At 33.3% G+C, this 20,143-nt stretch overlaps 2 protein-coding genes across 5 annotated transcripts; one reads left to right on the plus strand and one right to left on the minus strand.

Moving 5' to 3' along the window:
* The first annotated feature begins 799 nt into the window (after positions 1 to 799).
* Positions 800 to 8,849, plus strand: LOC8268787 (histidinol-phosphate aminotransferase, chloroplastic). 3 transcript variants are annotated; one of them, XM_048369831.1, is made up of 10 exons: positions 800 to 966; positions 2,723 to 2,986; positions 4,603 to 4,686; positions 4,914 to 5,068; positions 5,174 to 5,271; positions 5,448 to 5,556; positions 6,564 to 6,721; positions 7,523 to 7,665; positions 7,755 to 7,895; positions 8,424 to 8,849. In XM_048369831.1, the coding sequence occupies exons 2-10, from the start codon at positions 2,723 to 2,725 to the stop codon at positions 8,553 to 8,555; spliced, it is 1,284 nt and encodes a 427-aa protein (XP_048225788.1). In that variant the 5' UTR covers positions 800 to 966; the 3' UTR covers positions 8,556 to 8,849. The 3 variants fall into 3 exon arrangements, with proteins under 3 accessions (XP_048225788.1, XP_015577270.1, XP_048225787.1); XM_015721784.3 differs by having other exon boundaries at positions 801 to 966; positions 2,713 to 2,986; XM_048369830.1 differs by lacking the exon at positions 800 to 966 and adding an exon at positions 2,345 to 2,468 and having other exon boundaries at positions 2,713 to 2,986.
* An 883-nt stretch (positions 8,850 to 9,732) lies between these two features.
* LOC8268786 (protein DGS1, mitochondrial) lies at positions 9,733 to 19,796 on the minus strand. 2 transcript variants are annotated; one of them, XM_002523181.4, is made up of 14 exons: positions 19,488 to 19,794; positions 19,292 to 19,406; positions 19,009 to 19,215; positions 16,486 to 16,623; positions 16,198 to 16,359; positions 15,870 to 16,064; positions 14,662 to 14,762; positions 13,716 to 13,805; positions 12,844 to 12,916; positions 12,741 to 12,769; positions 12,536 to 12,659; positions 11,200 to 11,310; positions 10,291 to 10,391; positions 9,733 to 10,179 (listed from the first exon to the last, which is right to left on the minus strand). In XM_002523181.4, exons 1-14 carry the CDS (start codon positions 19,751 to 19,753, stop codon positions 10,062 to 10,064), a joined length of 1,830 nt encoding a protein of 609 aa, XP_002523227.2. In that variant the 5' UTR covers positions 19,754 to 19,794; the 3' UTR covers positions 9,733 to 10,061. The 2 variants fall into 2 exon arrangements, with proteins under 2 accessions (XP_002523227.2, XP_048234521.1); XM_048378564.1 differs by lacking the exon at positions 16,198 to 16,359 and having other exon boundaries at positions 19,488 to 19,796.
* Positions 19,797 to 20,143: the final 347 nt, after the last annotated feature.

Below are 20,143 nucleotides of genomic sequence, written 5' to 3' on the forward strand. Positions count from 1 at the left end.
TATTTGATGCAAATGAAAATAATACATCATTGATCGAGAAAAAAATATATTATTAAGGAAAAATATACAATTCTAATTTTATGTCGATTTTTAGTAAATTTTGAAATTTAAATCTTAATTATTATTTTATTTTTTTATCTATAATACTTAAAAATATAAAAAATAAAAATAATTTATATAAATCTAAAACAATATTTATCCATAAAAGAATTATATAATTTTTAGTTAAAATTATATAATTTTAATATAAATCAATTAGTTCGGATGCAATTAAAAATTAAAATCATTAAAAAAATATAATATACATGCCGCAATTACAAATCTAATCTAATTATTATAAACTAAAATCATTAGAAAAATACAGCATGCATGCCACATTTTCAAATTTTAATCTTGTATCAATAATTTAATTATATTTAAAAACTGAAATAAAAAATACATTTTAACCATATTTTTCCATTCCAAATCATTAAAAATAATATTTATCAATTTTTTTTACAGACACCAATTTATAGAAATTAGTTTCTTTTTTTCTGTTTTAATCTACAATTCTAAAACTAACAATTTTTATAAAAATGAGTCTTTTTTCTTTTTAAATTATAATATTACTTTTAAAATATTTATATTATAATCTCCACTTTTGCATGGTAGAAAAGTTATAAAATTTAAAATTGAGGTATATATCAATAATTTTTCTGTTAATAATTTAATTTATATTAGAAATTATAATAATTTAAATAAAATTGTTAAATATAATAATATTTTTCTACACAAATATTAAATTAATTCATTAAGTTCCGTCTAAGCGCTGTGTTGTCACAAGCCTCCACCTTCTAACCACTCGAGCCTCCACCACTCAGCAGTCTTCTTCAACCTCGCAGCAGTCTGTTTCTTTTTTTCTTTTCTTTTTTGAACTCAATAGCAGTCGCAGCAGTCTCCGCCTCCTCTCCTCTGCATATTCCCAAGGTACTTCAATCCAATGCTACCAATCTAATTGATTATTTACAAAGTTCTTTCATATGCGGTTTTTGTCTGGCTCTCAGACAACTATCTTAATTTGATTTTAGTAGCTAATATGCATATATTTATATTTATATCCTTTAAACTAATTTACATGTTGGCTTTGCATTTCATTAGTTTACTTGCTCGAGCATCCTTGTTCTGTATAGTTATGGCTTGATCTAGCATCACTGTATATTCATGAGCTTAGCCACCAATTAAATTATTTTTGCATTCCTGTTTATACTCACATCTAAGTTCGTTCCTTTCTTAATGGAAATGCATATACTTAAAACTTTTCCATCTTTTCAGTTCAAATTTTCTTCATCTAGGTCTTTCTTTAACCCTTGAATTTTGTGTTTGCTTATGACTTCAACCCCAAAACTTGTTCAGTTTGTAACTGGACTCGATTTATGTTTTATCATTAACCCTCAATTTTATTAAATGACACTTGGAACTAGTACACTGAATACTGGGTTGGTATATCTTTTGGTGAAAATTCTATGATTTTATACTGATGTCAAGATTTATGTTTGTGCTGTTAGTGTTTGAGTTATAGAGGGGCCTACTGAAATGAGATAAATTATAGCAAGAAATTTAAGTTCTGATAAGCACATTTTGTCTTTTTCGTTACTCTCTTAAATATGTCTTCTAACAGTTTTAAGATTTTTGGAAATGCTAATAACTTTTCTTTTGTTGTTTGATATGGTGCACAATTCAGTCTGGTTTGGTTCTCATTTCAATCTTTGATTTTTAGTAATTAATTCTTTTGTCTGTAATGCCTTTTCCTTTTCTTTTTATTTGTGCACTTTGTGGAGATCATATTTACTATATGCTACAAATCTTTTATTGCATTTTAGTATTTAATATGTTAATTGTGATTTAATTTTTTCTTTCCAAAGGTGGTAGAAAAATACCCTTAAATTTGGAGTTGAAAGATGCATAAATTGGAATATTAGATATTGCATCTAATTTGTGTTTGATGATTTAGAATATTATTTTAAATAAGAAGAATTTATGCTTGGGTTGTATTAATATGTTGAACTTCTAATTTAGGATTTGATTAGTTTAGATTTTGTAATTCTTTTTTTTTTCTTTTATTAGTTTAATTTCTAGTTTTCGTTATCATTAATATTTGTTAATTTATTTTAGAGTTTAATTATTTTAAATAGGTTCGGTAAACGGGTACCTGTTCAATTGTCCAAATGTTCATATATAAACGGGTATCTAACGGGTAGGATACCCGCTACCCAATTAAAATATCCATAAAATTTATTTAAGAGCTATAGATATTAAATGGGTTTGGGTAGGTTTGTGGGTATTCCTATTCGGATCTGGGGCGGGTCTAAGTATGTGTATTCTAACCGGCTCAGGGTTCAGATATTCTTAAATGTGCGGGTACCCTACATGTTGCCGTTCCTATTTTGTTGCTCCCATGACAAGGCAAAGTATGGCTGTCTTTTTGATAGGTCAGTTTCTTTGTTTGTTTGTTTTAACATCCCATTTCATTCATGTGGGTGTGTGTTCCAATATGATCAGTTTTCTTAATTAATGTCTGTATCCTTTTGACTTTGTTGTGCTTTGCAATGAATTTTCAGTTCCACTTCTTTTTACACCAAAATGAATAAAATAGATAAAAGACTGAAGCTGGTCTTTTTTGTTACAATATTTGGTGTTAGATATTTAAAGTTGATTTTCTTGATAATTTTCTAGGATTCTGTAGATGCAAACATCCATGGGAGTGATTGATATCTACAACACTGCTTCTCTCTGCTTGATCAAATCTAGCCACAGTCTTCACCAATCTTTGCTTCCTCAAAGACGTATTTGCTCGTTTGAAGTGAATAATCGAAGAAGGGTTATTGCTATGGCCTCCTTCACACCTGTAGAGCATATCAATGAAGCTCAAGAGAGGGTAGCTGGCGATTCATTTATTCGTTCCCATTTGAGGAAACTGTCACCTTATCAACCCATTCTGCCTTTTGAGGTAATTTTGAGCAGCCTATTTAAGATTTCTTTTTGTTTGAACTGATTGGATTAATTCTTAATGGTTTTCCTTTTCTTTGTCAGAATTTGTTAAATATAAGAAAAGACTTTTATATTACTCAGAGTGTACAGTTGCTTTCAGTTTGAGGTGAAGTGGGTTAGGCCTTGCATATTCTATTTGTCATGTGTTTCTCTTTTATAAGTTTCTTTGCTTGATTGCACCACTACAAGTGTCCACTGTATAAGGTTTCCCATTTATGACTCCAAGGGAAGTCAGATGCATGTTGCCTTTCCATGCATTGCAAAGAGGTTTTTCTTTTTCCATGGTTTAAACCCATGACCAGTAGGCTAAAATGGAGCAATCTTACCATTGCACCAAGGCAACCCGTCTTCAATAAAGATGCGTGACCCTTCTTTTTTGTATGATTGATTTGATTGTTTGAGTAGCTCTCTCCTCAAGTATATTACTGCTAGATAAATTGTAATTAATAGTTTCTTGCTAGTGTTGACATTAGCTGACATTGTTTTTCTGAAATCATCACCACTAATATCAGTAAAGGGTGAGCCTTGATGCAATGTTGAGCTTGCTCTTTTGTGATCGAAAGGTCACAGATTCAAATCGTGGAAACAATCTTTCTTCATAAGGGCAGTGAGAAGGTTGTGTACAGCAAACTCCCTTCCTCTACTGTCACAAAAAAAGGTAGTGTTATACATCGAGGATGATGTGCTATCTATAATGTGGGCATAAATCTAGATTGTTCTGCAAAGCAGCAGTCTGATATGGTAAAATTGAGTACCCAAACATTAAAAACGTTGTAATTAGAACCATTGAGATAACCAAAAAGCTGCCACAGATGGTCACTTCAAAGTTGAGTTGGAGGTCTATCACTAGGTGGTCTCTAATGTGTACCAATGATGTCATGAGCACTAAATGTGATGCATGAACTGAATTTACACATTTAAGTGTACCAAAAAGAAAAAAGGAGTGGGTGCTGATCTGAATTTACAAACTAATCAACTTCAATAACTATGGAACTCAAGCAGAGGCATGATGTTGCTAACTAGTCTATAATTTTTGTGACCACCAAATCAAATCCGCTTTTTTGTTGGCTTTGAAGTAGTGTATCCTACATGCGATATCAGTAGTTAGCTAAAATCACTTGGTAGGGATCAACTGTAATAAATTAAATGGTTGAGGACTTCACGCCAAATCAAAATCTAAGAACCACACTGGATAATAATTTTAAGTTCAGGGTAAAATTGTGGACTTTTGCCCATAATTTCCAATGACATTGAAAGATAATTTACCCAGTTGAAGATTGCTGTTCATTTATGCTGAATCTAAGAAATGTTTGACTGGAATATTTGACATTGACGCTTCTACTGTTGTATAGCTACTAACCTTTTGGAGCCATGATATTAAATAATTAACTGCCTTTTTTCACTTCAATTTTCTTACTATGAGCTTTAAATGTATACATTAATTTTGTTAACTGCTTGTTGGTTGCGAGTTTTGTGAGTTTCCTATATGTTAGTGGATGCATGTTTGACTGCTTTCATATGTGATGTTGGTAACAGTATAATATCCTTTTTAATTATTTGGCCTTTCTACTTCAGGTTTTGTCAGCTAGTCTTGGAAGGAAGCCTGAGGATATTGTCAAATTAGATGCGAATGAAAATCCCTATGGTCCACCTCCAGAGGCAAGTCATAAAGCCCTCATATGGCCTTCATATCTTGAAAAGTAGAAAGTCTTTATTTGCAATAAGATGTAATGAAATTTTTATTTGGTTCTTATGATAAATAAATTTCAAAGAATAGTTGTTAAAATGGCAGGCGTCCGGTCTTATAATAGATAAATCTCAAACAAGTCTAGTGACATTTTCTTACAAGGTATGAATACCTAAATACTCTTTCATATTGTCTGCAGGTAGCTGAAGCTTTGGGGTCTCTGAAATTCCCTTACATATACCCTGATCCTGAAAGTCGCCGACTTCGTGAGGCTCTTGCCAAAGATTCAGACCTTGAATCCAATCACATTCTCGTAGGATGCGGTGCTGATGAGCTCATTGATCTAATTATGAGGTAAAACATGGTGGATCATTTATAATTGGCATTATCCACCTAACTTCAACAACTCACAATTTTAAACCTTTTGTTATTTTGATTGATGATATACATTGCTGGCAGATGTACTCTAGATCCAGGTGACAAGATTGTGGACTGTCCTCCAACCTTTACAATGTATGAATTTGATGCTGCAGTTAATGGGGCAGAAGTCATTAAGGGTAAAAAACAAACTTCTGTTAGTGCCTAATGTTGTCTCATTTTGAAGAATTCTCCTAGTTCATATATTCTTTTCTTGACACATGGATCTGAGTTATAATGGCTATTTAGTCCCTAAGAATCTGTTGTGCAGTTCATATCCCCACTGTAGCTCATAATCTTTTTGTCATGACTGCAGTTATGAGAAAGCCAGATTTTAGCTTGAATGTTGAGCTCATTGTTGATGCCGTTCTACGAGAAAAACCTAAATGTATATTCTTAACATCGCCAAACAATCCTGATGGGAGGTAATGTCTGTATGCTTTTCTACAGTGCTTCTTTTGTGGTTCTCTGACATGATAAAGTTCGGATTTCCCCTGTGTCCTTTGAATTCAACAGCTGCCGCATGATTACCTGTCTTTCACTTTGTAGCGGCACTTATCCATAATAGTCTGCATGTTAAGGAATTTGGCGTTTGTCATTTTTCTTCTTCAAAATTAGGATCTCACAAACTTGTTATTTAACTCACGCCTCTTGCTGTATTAATGATTTGGCAATCAAGCCGTGAACCCACACAGCCAAAAAGATCATGTCTAAGAAAAGAACTTCTCTGATAAACATTTTACTCTTTCACAAGTTAGTTAGGATCCTATACTGACTTAATTGCTGGTCCTTGACATGGCCTCAAACTCAAATGTATCTTTGAAAAATAGAAATTAGTCAGATAAAGCCAAAGCTTGTTACATTTCGACAATTCAATCATATCAATTTTAGGCAATTTTGGCCTTTCTTTTTCAGATTAGTTTCTTGTTTTATCCAATCAGTTCAAACTCAATACTGTATAGAAACAAATATTTTATTACTTAGTAAGATAACCTTCACAACCCCCCTCCTCCTCCTCTTAATTCTCCTGACTTTTTCTTGAATAATAGTAACTATGACGTTATTCATATTCAATTTTGAAAAGTTGTATAAAATTACAACTAATTTGAAGTTTTCCAAAATATAATTGATTGGAATCGTTAAAACACATACGGTCGGCTTTTTTGACCAATAGGCCCAAAAAGAGAGTGTAGTGATCATAAATTGTGCCAGTGTTTTCTCTCATCAATGAAGATGTCAAATGTGCATTTGCTCATGCAACCAATGATTCCTCAGACTTTAAATTTTACATTAATGTGGTTAAGCTGCTTGGTGTGTAAATTCTCAAAATATAGAATTTTAACTCCATGCATCATTATATTGTGAATTTCTAGATTCTATGCTGGCTTCTATGCTGACTTATTTATGTTGCTTGTCGCCTTTTGCTTGGCAGTATTATCAGTGACGAAGATCTCTTGAAAATCCTTCAACTTCCAATTTTAGTGGTACTTGATGAAGCATACATAGAGTTTTCAGGACTGGAATCTAGGATGAAATGGGTGAAGAAGCATGATAATCTAATTGTCCTGCGCACATTTAGCAAAAGAGCTGGTATGTCATCGGAGTCTGGTTACTGCAACAATTCCATTTCAAATTTGTCTTCATAACACCTTTCTGATACCATTGAATTCATTGAATAATAGAGAATGAGAATTTCTAGTTAATGACATCAGAAAATTTTATGATTGGTTGGCTTGCTGGCAATTACTACTTGCCTGATGTTCCTAACCAACTAATACTGATCTGTATGACATTTCAGGCTGCCTTTTAGATAGTCTTGTCCTATTTTGATTTAAATTCAGTGAATGGGATGCAGTCATCCTTTGATTGTAAGTCTTTTTTCTGTCTGTTGCTCGGTTCATTAACTTCCTGAATGGCTTTATGTTTTTGTTTCTTACACATGTTACAGTTGACATTAAATTTGGGAATTGATATAGCTTTTTCTCATCTATATTTCTAGTTTATAGATCCATAGGATAGTTCAAGAAAAAGGTTACTTTATCCACTGAATGCCCATATATGGTTGTATGCTTCCATGTTCTGAAGTTCATATGTGCATCTCTTTTTATCATGCCACCGCGTGTCTGACCACCACCTACATATCTTTTTGTTGCTGCTAGCTAATTGGGTGATTGCCAATTTGCCATGTAATCCACTGTAGATTTTCAACTTGAGGCTGGCATCAAAATTTGTTTTTCTCTGGAAGCAACCTCCTTGATTGCAGTTAGCTTAGATGCATTAGAACAGTCTTATTCAAGCTTTACATATTAGTATTTCCTTCTCTATATTTGGTCTTTTGGGAGCTAGTAGGGTCAACAGTGCAGATTAAAATCATTAGAACAATTTGTACAGGTTTAGCTGGACTTCGTGTTGGATATGGAGCATTTCCTTCGAGTATCATTGAATATCTGTGGAGAGCAAAGCAGCCTTATAATGTCTCAGTTGCAGCCGAAGTTTCTGCTTGTGCAGCATTAGAAAATCCTACATATTTAGAGGTTTGATTCTGTAATTGCAGCTTTATGTGATGCTTATTTAACATAATGCCTATAAACTGTATAATCTAATGTGATCACAACCTCCACAGACGGTGAAAGATGCTTTGGTACAGGAGCGGGAAAGGCTTTATAAGCTGCTGAAGGAAGTGCCATTTCTCACTCCATTTCCAAGCTATTCTAATTTCATTCTCTGTGAGGTTAAATCTGGAAGAGATGCTAAGAAGCTTAAGGTACATCTAAGCTTATGTTTCATTACTAAAATAACAATGGTTTTTGTTTCAACATGCATTTATTAACATCATTACCTAGCACACAACTGAAACAGTGCTTTACTTCTCTCAATTAAATGAGATGTGACCAGGCCTAGCTAGCATCATGTGTTTTCATGTCTTAATTTCTTTTTCTTTTTAATCTTTATCAACTCAGTTATGTTTGCATCCCCTGTAGGAATAAATCAAAGTATAGGAACTAGCACTTTCATTCTGTTCAATTTGCTTGGCAGAATCTCACAGGGTTTTCTTTTTTTTTTTTCCTTTTCTGTAAATAGTCAGGTTAACCCTGAAAAAGTATAAATTTATTCAGTGTGAAAGTCAGTTATATTCTACTGTTATGTATGATATATTTTGGGTTCAGGAAATATACACAATTGGTTTAAGATTAATGTTCCAGGCACTTTCATATTTGCTTTGTTTTCTTGTATATGAACTATCGATAACTTGTGTGAAAATCTTTATGGCTGCAAATGAAATTTACTGCAGGATGATCTCGCAAAGATGGGTGTTATGGTCCGCCACTACAATAATAAAGTGTTGAAGGGTTATATTCGGATATCTGTTGGGAAGCCTGAACAAACAGATGTCTTGATGAAGTGTCTCAAGACCTTGTATTGATTGATTCAGTGGTCAATTGTGTTCCACTTTTGCAGCCCTTCGTGGAAGCCAGAACAAACAAGATACTTGAATTAATTTTTTTCTTTTTTCTCTCAAAATCCCCCCAGTGTCGTCACAAGTGTATCTGGGTAGAATGTTCTATAATCATAGCAGAAGTGCAATTGCAGGGCTAATTTGGTTTTACCTCTTGCAAATTCTGCAGAATCCTAAGAATTGCCATGTAACCATTGAACAAGCTCACTCATCCGAACTAAAGAACCAGAAAACTGAATCGAATCAAACCTATGTTCTGTATATAAATAGTACTTGCCATGTGTTCAACTCAACATGTTCTGCATAAGTAGGGCTTAAAAATGTGAATTGACAATGACAAGAACAAAATTAGTTATGTTTTCTGATTTGTAACAAAGGGTATTCTCTAGGATAATTTCATTTATTTCCTTAACAAAGGTCGATTATGCATAAAGTAATCTAAATTTAACCACTAGACTGTAGTTACCAAGCACTTGATCTAAATTCAAGATTTTTTTTTTCTTTAAATGCTGTGATTATTTTTCATTTTATAAAAGAATTTTCTCTCTTCTACTAAAATAAGAACCATATTAAAAATAAGAAATGTCATGGGACAGTTTTTTTCTAAAAAAAATTATTTTTACAAATTGATTTTTCACATTTATTTACAATTTTTTCAAAATTTTTTATTTATATAAATTTTTATTTTTTAAAAAAATTTCATCAGAAAAAAATTAAGAGTGTATATGAAAATTATTAAAAAAAAATTATTTAATTACATTATTGCGAAACTAATCAATCAAATAAAATAAATTTTATATTTTTATTTTTAATATCTATAAATTAAATAATATTACATATTTTTTAATAGCAACTAATTAAAAATATATAAAAATATAATTAAAATAAAACTTAAAACGTTATTTAAATATATTAAAAAAGATAATAATTTTTTATTTATACCAGCTATTTGAATTTTTATGACAATGAAAAGGGCGGAGGAGGATAGAGATGAACGAGTATTTCGTAAGAATGCAGCCATTTAATTGGTTTCTTTAAATATCCACGTCTGCTGCCACAAATACAACCACCCTTGAGCTACAGTTCTGTTTTCTGCTGAACCGCAAATAAGACTACCATGCAAATTACCAAGTAGCTACAAGGATAAGAAAGACACAGAGCATAATTCTGCACTTTGACTCTGCAATTTTCATTACACCGAAGCAATTCAGAAAGATTACATTACAGCTGTTATGATAAGAATATAACCAGCAGAAGCAAAACCAGAGTGACAAAAAGGAACATCTAACAAATGTCAATGGAAAATCATGAACTTTTCAGAGCATGTGACCATGTGAATTCAAGTCCTCGACGCTCCTCGTAAAATTGAATCATACAGCAACATAGCCACATGGCGTATGCCTTTTTTTTTTTTTTTTTTTCTATTTTATTTTCTAAAGTGGTTAGTAGAGTTTCGGCAAAAAAGAAAAGCTATTATCGTTTCAATGAAGGAAGCAAGCACTCATAGACACGCTCCATTCGCGATGTCACCACAAGCTTGTATGTAGTTTGAATACTGGGTTTTCCCAGATCAAAGATATCCTGTTTCAAACTGTTGAACATAATAACTAGTTAGCTCCACAATAATTCATTTTCTTCCTACATACCCTGCAAACATAGTGACGTTAAAGTTAAATATGTAAAGATGGTAGACTCCACTAACCTTTGCCATTCACCAGTTTCTTTTGCATGTCTCTCAACAGCATGAAATAGACGATCTAAACTGCATAACATCAATCCGAACATGCATTGTGACTCGTTCTCCTGAAAAGTACAGAAAACAAAAATTTCTTATGCTCTTTAATTTAGCAGAATACTACTTATATCAATCCTCTCTCTCTCTCACTCTACACCCTAAACAGTAAGAGTAAGTCTCTGTCTACACTGATATAGTGTCCATTTAATTTACCTATAATAAAATGATAGGTCCAAATCACATGGGTTCTTGAACAATGGCTGTCAGATTCTTTTTGTTTCTTCCTTATACGTATATGCAGATATCAGATCAGGTTCCGAAAAATGATAGATGTTGATGACATTCATTAATTGAGATGACTATATTTGCACACAGGATATGCATGGGCAAGGCACAAGCATCCTTTACTGTAGGTAGAGATGGTAGAAAAAATTAATAAGGTCCTTGGGCTTTTGGCAAGTGGTAAAGGATGGCATGTAAAGGTTGAACTAGATGGTCCTCGTTTCAAAACTCTTTGCAGGCAGAAGATAATCCTTTAGACTGCTACAACTTGCACTGGAGAAGATAAAGAGAATATTGTCTTGTGCATATTGGTGCTTAAATATAGTCAATATATGGAAGTTCGAGAAACTAGGGAAAAAAATTCATTGCCACTTTTAAACCTTAGCAACTAAGAGAAACAAAAGACTCTTTGCTATTCTCAACTATGAAAAATGATAAATCTCTAATTTTCCCCTTTTCCTTTAAGCAGGGAACAGGTGAGAGAAAGAAGAGGAGGAAAAGAATAAATCAATAGAATCACAAGTAATTTATGCCTGCTAACCCACAGCCATGGATTCTCAATAAGATTTAACCAGACCAAATCTAGTTTCTTACCAGTCCTTGGTCAACAAATGTTTGGTACTGCATTATCCTTTTCTCAACCTCCACTAAGAGAAGCCTCCTTTGGCGCCGAGCAATTCTCCCCTTTCCTTCTGCTTTAGTATCCTGATTTATGCAGCCAAAGGTAGGAAATAGCATATGAGCAACCTGGAAATTAGTCGATTTGAAAAAAATTGATTGCTATAAAAAAAACGAAAATATTGGTTTATGTCAAAATCAATTAGCAGAATCTATCGATCTCAGTTATAATGATAAAAGCAAAGGTCCAGAAAATTGAATATTATTGTAAATACTGGTTCATTACAGCCATTGAGCCACTTCACAAAAAGTAGCAGAACAAGAAAACAGATGGAAAGAAACAAGACTTACCACATTAATACAAGTATTTAAAGGCAGTAAATTCCATTAACTCTGAAAAACATAGGCCCCAAATAGATAAAGGAGGACAAAAAAAAAGAACAAAGAGCTGAATATGCACGTGTTGAACAAATAATTCGTTTTGTATTCAAATCTTCTTTTCACTTGAATCATTATTTATCTAACATTATATTCTCTAAGTTGCTAAGAAAGGGATAAGATCAGTTGGTATACATAAAATTCTAGCATTCACTTATTTGTGAAATAGCATAATGTTACTCTAGCATTAACAATGGCACAAAATTTTATACTCCAAAAGTTGAACTATCAATTACAACGTTGGCTAATGTATTGATAAAGTGAAATCAAGCAAGTCAACCACAAAATGGGTCATAAGATGAACCAGGATCCCTTACCCCAGTGTGAACCACAATCCGGAACATGAAAATGTCAACCCCAAACTCTTGGAGGATAAAAATGCATTTGTGGGAGATGGGATAGTCTATATTAAATGAATAAATATGCTTTACAAGTTTCCAATTCTTGAAGAACCAGTATTACCATTGTCCAAGCAAAAGCACGTTTACCTTTTACCTTTGTTACCATTATCATTATCTTTTTCATATTTTTCTTTCATTAATAATCATATATCTATGAATTGACTTCTCATAAATGAACCTTAACCGAAACTGTCAATCTAAGCCTACTCACCCCGTTCAGCATAACATGAATTATGTGAACCAAATTCTAGGTTGAACCAAGTTCTAGGTTACATTGAACATAAGCAACTCAATGATTTGAATTAAAGTAAGAAGAGGCATCAACTGAAGTCGGATTGTGCAGGCTGAATGGAGAGTTAACATTTAGCTAATGGAAGGAACCACATCACCCATACTGCCCAATGCTAAAATAACATATAATTCAATTCTAACAGTAGGCTGAGATGAAAACTGGATAGATAACTATTATTTACCCGTTTAAACCATGCACGCACTAACATCAGCAAAGAAAGAGAGAGAAAAAATGCTGGCAAGGCAGCTAGAACAGCAAAGTTGATTTCGTTTGCCTTGAGAATCTGATCCAATTCAAGCATTGCCCTGTTCAATAAGCCATTTAGACAAACTGGAAAATAAGTTAAGATTGGATCATCTATTCAAGGTACCAGTTCTTAAACTCACGTCTCAATGTCCAGTTTTAGCTTCTGAACCTGCAATGGAGAGAACCCACTTTAACATCAATAAAATTACGAGCAGAATTTAATCTTAAACTAGCCTGTAGTACCTGGATGAGCAAAGCACGAGCAAGCTCTCCATTTAGCAGATTTTGAATAGGATGCATAAGTTCTTTCTCATACCTACATTTCAGAAAACCAAGGAAGTTGAGATTTATTCAAGAAAAAGAAAACAGAAAATGAACAAGTAGTCTAGCAAAAGTGGAATTACAAGTGACAATAGGACAGTAGTAGTTTCTTTTTAGATATTTAGAATTACGAAAGGTCTTAGGTATTTACCACCCTGCAAATCATTGAGGACAGAAGATCTGCATTACCCAACAACATTCAGATAGACTCAGAAGAGAGGACATTTGCACCCTTAATTTTTTTACAGATTTTCAATATTTCATTCTTTCAGTGGGATTATAGCCAGCAAATATACTTTAAAGAAGATAAATGCCAATATTATCTAACCACAACATTTTCCTGGTTTCAATGACCTACCCATGCTTGGAATTGTTGTTAATCATTTGGCAATAGCACACTACTTCTGGAGAATTTAATTAATGATAGCTAAGTCCATCTAGAGGGGTGTTAACAAGTTAGGAAGACATCATAAAGAAGAATATGTTTAGCACTATCATAATGAAGAATATATGTTAAGCACTAAAGGCCACCCTAACATTTTTGACATTGTTTGAAGGAGAGCAGTGAAGGCATCTCGAGATGTTTTCCCATCCATTTTGTGAGAATAGGTTTTTCAAAAATGTTGATCGCTAGCAGTTGAAATATCTCTCTCAGAGACTGAAACTTGTAACCATTTCAACCATTTCCTAATGCAGTTACATACTCCCATATGCATCTATCTTATAGCTTCTTCTGTATCTGCAATCAAAATATAGGCATCTACTAATAAGCTTAGAAAGGGAAAGGACCAAACCTGTTCATAACAATTTCAAGTAGTTCCTGATCTGATGCATTCTCTGGCAACATCTGACCCTTTGTCTGCTCACTAAAAGCCAATAACATTCTGTAGCCAAGTGAATAATTAAGTAAATATTAATTGTAAAATGAGCTCAGCAAAGCCAAACTATTATGTTAGAGGATTGGAGATTGAATGATAATAACAATCCTAATGATAACACTATAATGAAATATAGAACCCTTTCTGCTTAGCAAATCATTTGCTTTTTTCTCCATGATGATATGCAAGCTAATTACAAACCTGTTTCTGAATCCATCTGACATTTATTCCTTGTTACTTGTTCCTAAATTTCAACATCCCTCCATAACCTTCAATTATTACAAGCACAGACATAACTCCTGAATGGCCAAAATCCTTTATTTTTCAACAATGAATAAATAAAAGTCACTATAGGCACATACAGGGTGCCAAATACAAAGGAACAAAGATTGACATTAAGCAATGTGATCTAGGGTTTAATATCACAGATTTCTAAATATATAGTCCTAAACTAAGCAAAAGTATCCACCTAGCCAACCCCAAGTAGATTGGGATTGAGCTGAGTTAAATATGCTAATAGCACAAGGCCATAGTATTATGTTCAATTAAACCAAAATATCTTCCCCTTATCATGGTGAACATCTTATGCATTCTTCACCATCCCTGGGTCTTCAATTGTCACAAATAATTAAGCCTGTCTGTGACTCAAGCTACACGTAAGTAATGGATTTTGAGTGAGGTAAGATGCAAAGGGCTCAAAGCGAAAAAGGGTACAAAGAAAATTCTGTTCTGCTCAACCCAAAAGGATAACATAGGTTTTTTCTTTTTTTGAGTGAGGTAAAATGCAATGTTGTAGCACAATGAGGCATCACTATAGACTTTCAGGAAATGTGCTTGTTAAAATTGGGAAGCAGAATTTAACCTGTGCAAAGAATTGGCAGTCAACTGGACTTCTTCTATCTCCATCACCCCTTTGTGTCTCTTCCTAAATGTATCAAACAGTTCATCTCTTATAGACACAAGCTGATCATAGATAAAGTAAAAAAAATGATTACAACACATGATGTTTTCATATAATCTCTCAAAATAAAGGAAAAAAAAGAGGTACAGATGTTAGAATTCCGAATAAATGATTCACAAAATAGGCAAACAAATAGTAATACTGATATAGAACCTACCTTCGCACATGCAAAATGGCGACAATCAGCTAAACAACCAAATTTTGACTAAAACTATATCGCTTAGTATACCAAAAATAATCAAAAATTGCTAAGGAAGGTCACAAAAGTACTCCAACCGAAATCAAGTCCCTCAAAACATCCAGCATTTTCAAAATTTCAACACATTTCATTTACCTATAGCCCACTTAGTTCAGGAAAAGTGAGAAAGAGTAAGGTGAGAAATTTTAAATGTAAAGTTATGGAAGGGAAGGTAGTACTTAATGCTGATTAGTATCTTTAGCTTCATTGAGTTGAAATATTAAAAGGAAGAACGGTAAAGATTATTCAGAGCAATTGGAAGAAATTATTCTTGCAGCAAACACACCTCATCAACTAACTAATTTGGTGGAAAAATGGGAGGACTTTAGGGCTTGGAAAACCTTCCAAAACCATAATTCTTAATTAAAATTTTTCTCCCATAAAAGGAAGCATAGTTATCAATGGAAAATAGGTTAAAATTGAGAAGGGCACTTTTAGAGCCAATTACCTATGAAAAAGCAAGAAGAACTGTTTTTAATAATTAAGAGGTTTGGTCTTTCAGGGTAGCTAGCGTTTTTCTCTCTTCTACTCACCCTACCATGTTGATAAATAAATGTTTTGAATGTCTAAGAAAATGGAAGAGAAATTCTTTTTAAGGAATAATAATCCAACATTAAAAAAAAAAAAGACTATTGCAATGGATTCAAAACCTCCCATATGAAACTATAATTCAGGGAGGGAATTTCAACAAATATTAATCAACATGTTATTAATATCTAACTTATTTTCCAAAAGACCAGCTGGCTGGCTTTTTTGAATTCAGTATTGAAGACAACAGAAGTAAGTCAGAAGTTCTCAAAAGTGCAACTGATAACACAAAAGCAAGAGTTCAGAGGTCAAAGCAGCTTATACTGAGCAAGTTAGAATATACCGGTTGCTCCACATGTTCACTAAAGAAGCTAACAGTTGAGTCCTTTGCTTCACGAACCCAATTGTCAATATCTGAACTTCCCATGAAACGACTATGCCTAAGGAGCCACATAGAACAAACAGATAGACCAATTGCACCACAAGTGTAGCGAATCCAGTACTGAGTTACTTTCTTTGGCTTTTGGTGTTTGGCCACCTAGAAAAAGATTGCATATGCATTATGCACCTCAAAAACTGAATATACTGCTGCAAGAATTCTACTAGGGAGAGTAAACAACAAGGTGTCAATAATTTGTTTGCATGATAACAGGATGATGGAGTATTCTTACAATAACAGAAACATAGGAGTCCAATTTCTGTAGATTTTTGTTAACTAAGTTGATAGCATCTTTGATTTCACAACCCATCCACTGAGACCCTTCTGAATTAACTTCTGGAAGAGTCTCAAATAGTAAAGGAAATGAATAGCTTCCGTCAACAGAAGAATCAGTCTGCATAACAGTTGCATACGGAATGACAAGAATTAATTTGGCTGAATACATAATAAGTGGATAATGTGAACACTTAGGATATCTTGCAGCATCGGAAAAGCCAAGAATGTGGGGGAGTCAAAAAACCTGGCGTGTTGCATGTAGATGACCAATTGATGCCTCCAAATTTGAAAATAAACCATTTATTGTAACTAACAATGAGGAAAATGACTTTTCTGGATCCTTCACCAACGCTTCTCCACACCTGTCAACTTCCATGTATACCTGCAGGTATAATAAAAAAAATTGATTGACAATCAATTCAATATGTTCTTGAAAATATTATTACTCAGAGCTGCATCCACTAAAATCAAAAACGTTATGTATCTTGGTAGACTTGATATTTTTTGCTTATGAAAGATGCATGCAAGTTGACAAAGAGGGACTCAGGAGCCCACCTCCTACTAAAACATGCAACTTCATCTACTACAAAAACTAGAGAAGTTTATAATGTCAAATAGGTCAATAACTAATCAATACGCACCAAGCCAGTAAAAAAACTTCAAGATGTTTTCTACACTTCATCGCATTGCAAGAAAAAGAAGTTTTGATGAGCATTTGAAAACACACCAAATTAATATACCAAAGTTTATGGACAAGAGTCTAACATGCTTGTCTTCTATATAAAGGTCCTAATATTCCTCCCACTTATACAAAAAGTGAAAAGAATATTGGGGCGGAAGATATGGAGACAGAAAATTATAACCAGGGAAAGTCAAGATCTATCAAATTCATACATTATAAGGATTTCCTCTTCTAGTTCCAATTGGAAGCAAAAGGCCAGAAAGTAATTTGAACTGTACGGCTTGATCATGAATTCATAGCAATAAACAGGCTCAACTTATATAAATATTGAGAATTCATGCAACTAACCCCTCATTTGATAATTAAAATTTAATTAATTGTGTTGTGGTGTGTTGCAGAGTCGGGAAATTAATACAGTTCTGGTGGCCCTACTCCCGTTATTTAATAGCAGTATATTTGATGTGCCTTTGGCAGGTTCTGGACCCGTTTTACGAGGATAAATGTCCGTAATTTAGGGAAAGTTCTGCCGAATTTTCGACATATATCTCGAGTCTAAATAAATTTTAGGCAGTGTAATCTAAGGGTCTAGGCCTAGAAAAAATTTAAGAATGCCTATTAATTGAGTGTTTTCGTGAATAGATAATTCATCCTTCCCGCCAGATCTACCCGAGGCATAGGAGCGGACTGCGGGAGCGCGTCAAAACTGTGAGTTAAAGTCACATAATCTCTGCACTATTGTCATTTCTAAAAATTTAATACGATGCTTTAGTAATTTATGTATAACATGATTATCAGTATCGCATTATAAATAATTTCATTTAATTATTAATTTCTAAGAATAATTTTAATATTATTATTAGTGAAATTATATCATTATTTTAATATAATAATTAATGTTATTTGAATACAATTACTATTATTTTTACACACAAATTGCATGTTTGCTTTCCCCGAATTTCTAAATTTTTATTTCGGTATGTGTTGAATGATTATGTTAGACTATGATTAATATATACGTGTTATGATTATGACATTGGGATGAGGCAATAGTAGAACATGCCACCTAATGGGCTGCATTAGAACCGCATGCGCATCGGTAATAATCAGAGATAGGTAACAATGTTATTTTCGATTTTTGCCCCGGTCGAGTATAACTCTCTAGGCTGTGAAAGTTGACTACCGGAGAAAGGTCATTGGTCGAGCAATGCTCTCTAGGCGCCGGCTTAGTTGGGAATCAAGTGTTCAAACTGGATGTAAGAATTCTGGCCGAGCTTTGCTCTTTAGGCGCCAGATCTATTGGAATAAGAGAGCCGAAAGGCTGCTAGTAATTGGAGTTAGAGTCTATTGAGTCACTCGTCCCATAAGTGTTGAAATATATTTTAGTTTTAAATTATAGCATGTTATACTGAGATAATAAATATTATTTTATTGAGAAGACTGGAATGGAATAGTCACAGGATTATTTGATTTTAACTCATTCCCGAGACTGACAATTTCAGTTTTATTTTTCAGGTGACAGTTAGAGTTCTTTGTCGTCCTGCATTGTGATGGTCCAACTTCTTTCTTCATCGGGCTTATTGTAAATAATCTGTACTTTCATATTTTTAGTTATTTTATACTCTAGACCTTCCGCAGTAAAGTACTTTTAATTTGTTATGATTATTCTGGTCCACGATGGACGTGGAATGTTATAAAGACCAGTTAAAATTATTTATGACATGTCAGTCAGGATTAATATGATATTTTATAAGCATTTTATTGAATTATCGGTTAGTAAGGCTTACTACGGAATTCGGTGGCCTTAAGCCTACCCATTCCCTAGTGCCGGTCACAGACCCATAGGTCGAGTCGTCACAAAGTTGCTCACAGGTTGGTTTGACCCTAGCATGAAATCAAACATATAACTAACACTCAAGTTACAATCGTCACAAATAAAGCCTCTTATAGGCAATTCATCTTGGAGAATAATCTATCAGTTAATAACATAAAAAAAGACTATTGATATTATTAATGAGTTAACAAACATCATAAAGACATCCACACTGAAATATGGAAATGAAACAAAAGAACAAACAAGGAGCAAACCTCAGCCAAAAAAGTAGCAAGGCCGCGTCTTAATGTGGTTAAAACAGTGAGCCTTTCAGATATATAAGAAGATGCAGATTGGCAAACATGATGCAACGAAGGACCACCATCAGCTATACATTGTTGCAACAACTGAAGTGTTCCATCAATAAGAGCCCGTGGCCCTCTCTCAAACATCATAAAGTATAATTTCCGCGAATTTGATCCCTTAAAACCAATAAAAAAACACATAAATATTATTAACATTAAACACTAATAAACCAAACAACAAAATATGACTTACCTCAGCTCTGCTTTGCCAAAAGTGCAAATTCTTTTGAACACTATGCAAATTGATCAAAATGTGTTCAATTATATCCTCCAGAACATCATATACACCAGATGCCTCTTTCACTACCCTGTATAAACATCGAGCTACTTCAGTTTAGTTTCAGAGTTATCAATATAAATAAAAATCAACTGTTAAGAGTTATTCATACAGAGAAGATTCAGGAGAGTAGGAGGGTAAAGGAAGAGGGAGACAAGCTCTCCGCCTGCGAAAAGTGGAGAAAGCTGCTGTTTGGCGGCTGAGAAATGAGATTTTCCTGAGAAAATTGAAATTGGCTAGACTGTTCCATAGATAGTTGGAGTAGAAAGAGATTAGGAATTTGACGCCTTTAGTTTCTTCTTGAATAGCATGATCATCATCCATTGATGCTGCATTTTGAAGGCTTTTAGGTTCGTCTTCTGTAGCTTGATCGCTCATTGATACGGTGCTGTTGTATGCGTGATGACTATTTGGGATTTTGGGTTTATAGCGAAGGAAACTTCTCGTTCATTTATGGGAAAAGTTACACATAGACACTTCAACTATAGCTCCTAGACTATTTGAGCCCTTCTTTTTTTGGTTCTCAATAGGAACTTTTTGTTTCAAATTCAGCCCAGTTAAAACCCTTATATTAAAGGAAAAATTACAAAAATATCCATATTTTTTATATTTTAATAAAAAACACGGTATAATTTTTTTTGTTTTCAATTTTACAGTATAAAAATATTAAAAATATAATTTTTTTAATTTTTTTTAAAATACGGTTTTGATTATTTTTAAAATTTTTAATTATTTTTTAATAAAATAATAAGAAAATCAAAAAATAAT

The sequence above is a fragment of the Ricinus communis genome, chromosome 1 (genome assembly GCF_019578655.1).
Source record: "Ricinus communis isolate WT05 ecotype wild-type chromosome 1, ASM1957865v1, whole genome shotgun sequence".
Lineage (NCBI taxonomy): Eukaryota > Viridiplantae > Streptophyta > Magnoliopsida > Malpighiales > Euphorbiaceae > Ricinus > Ricinus communis.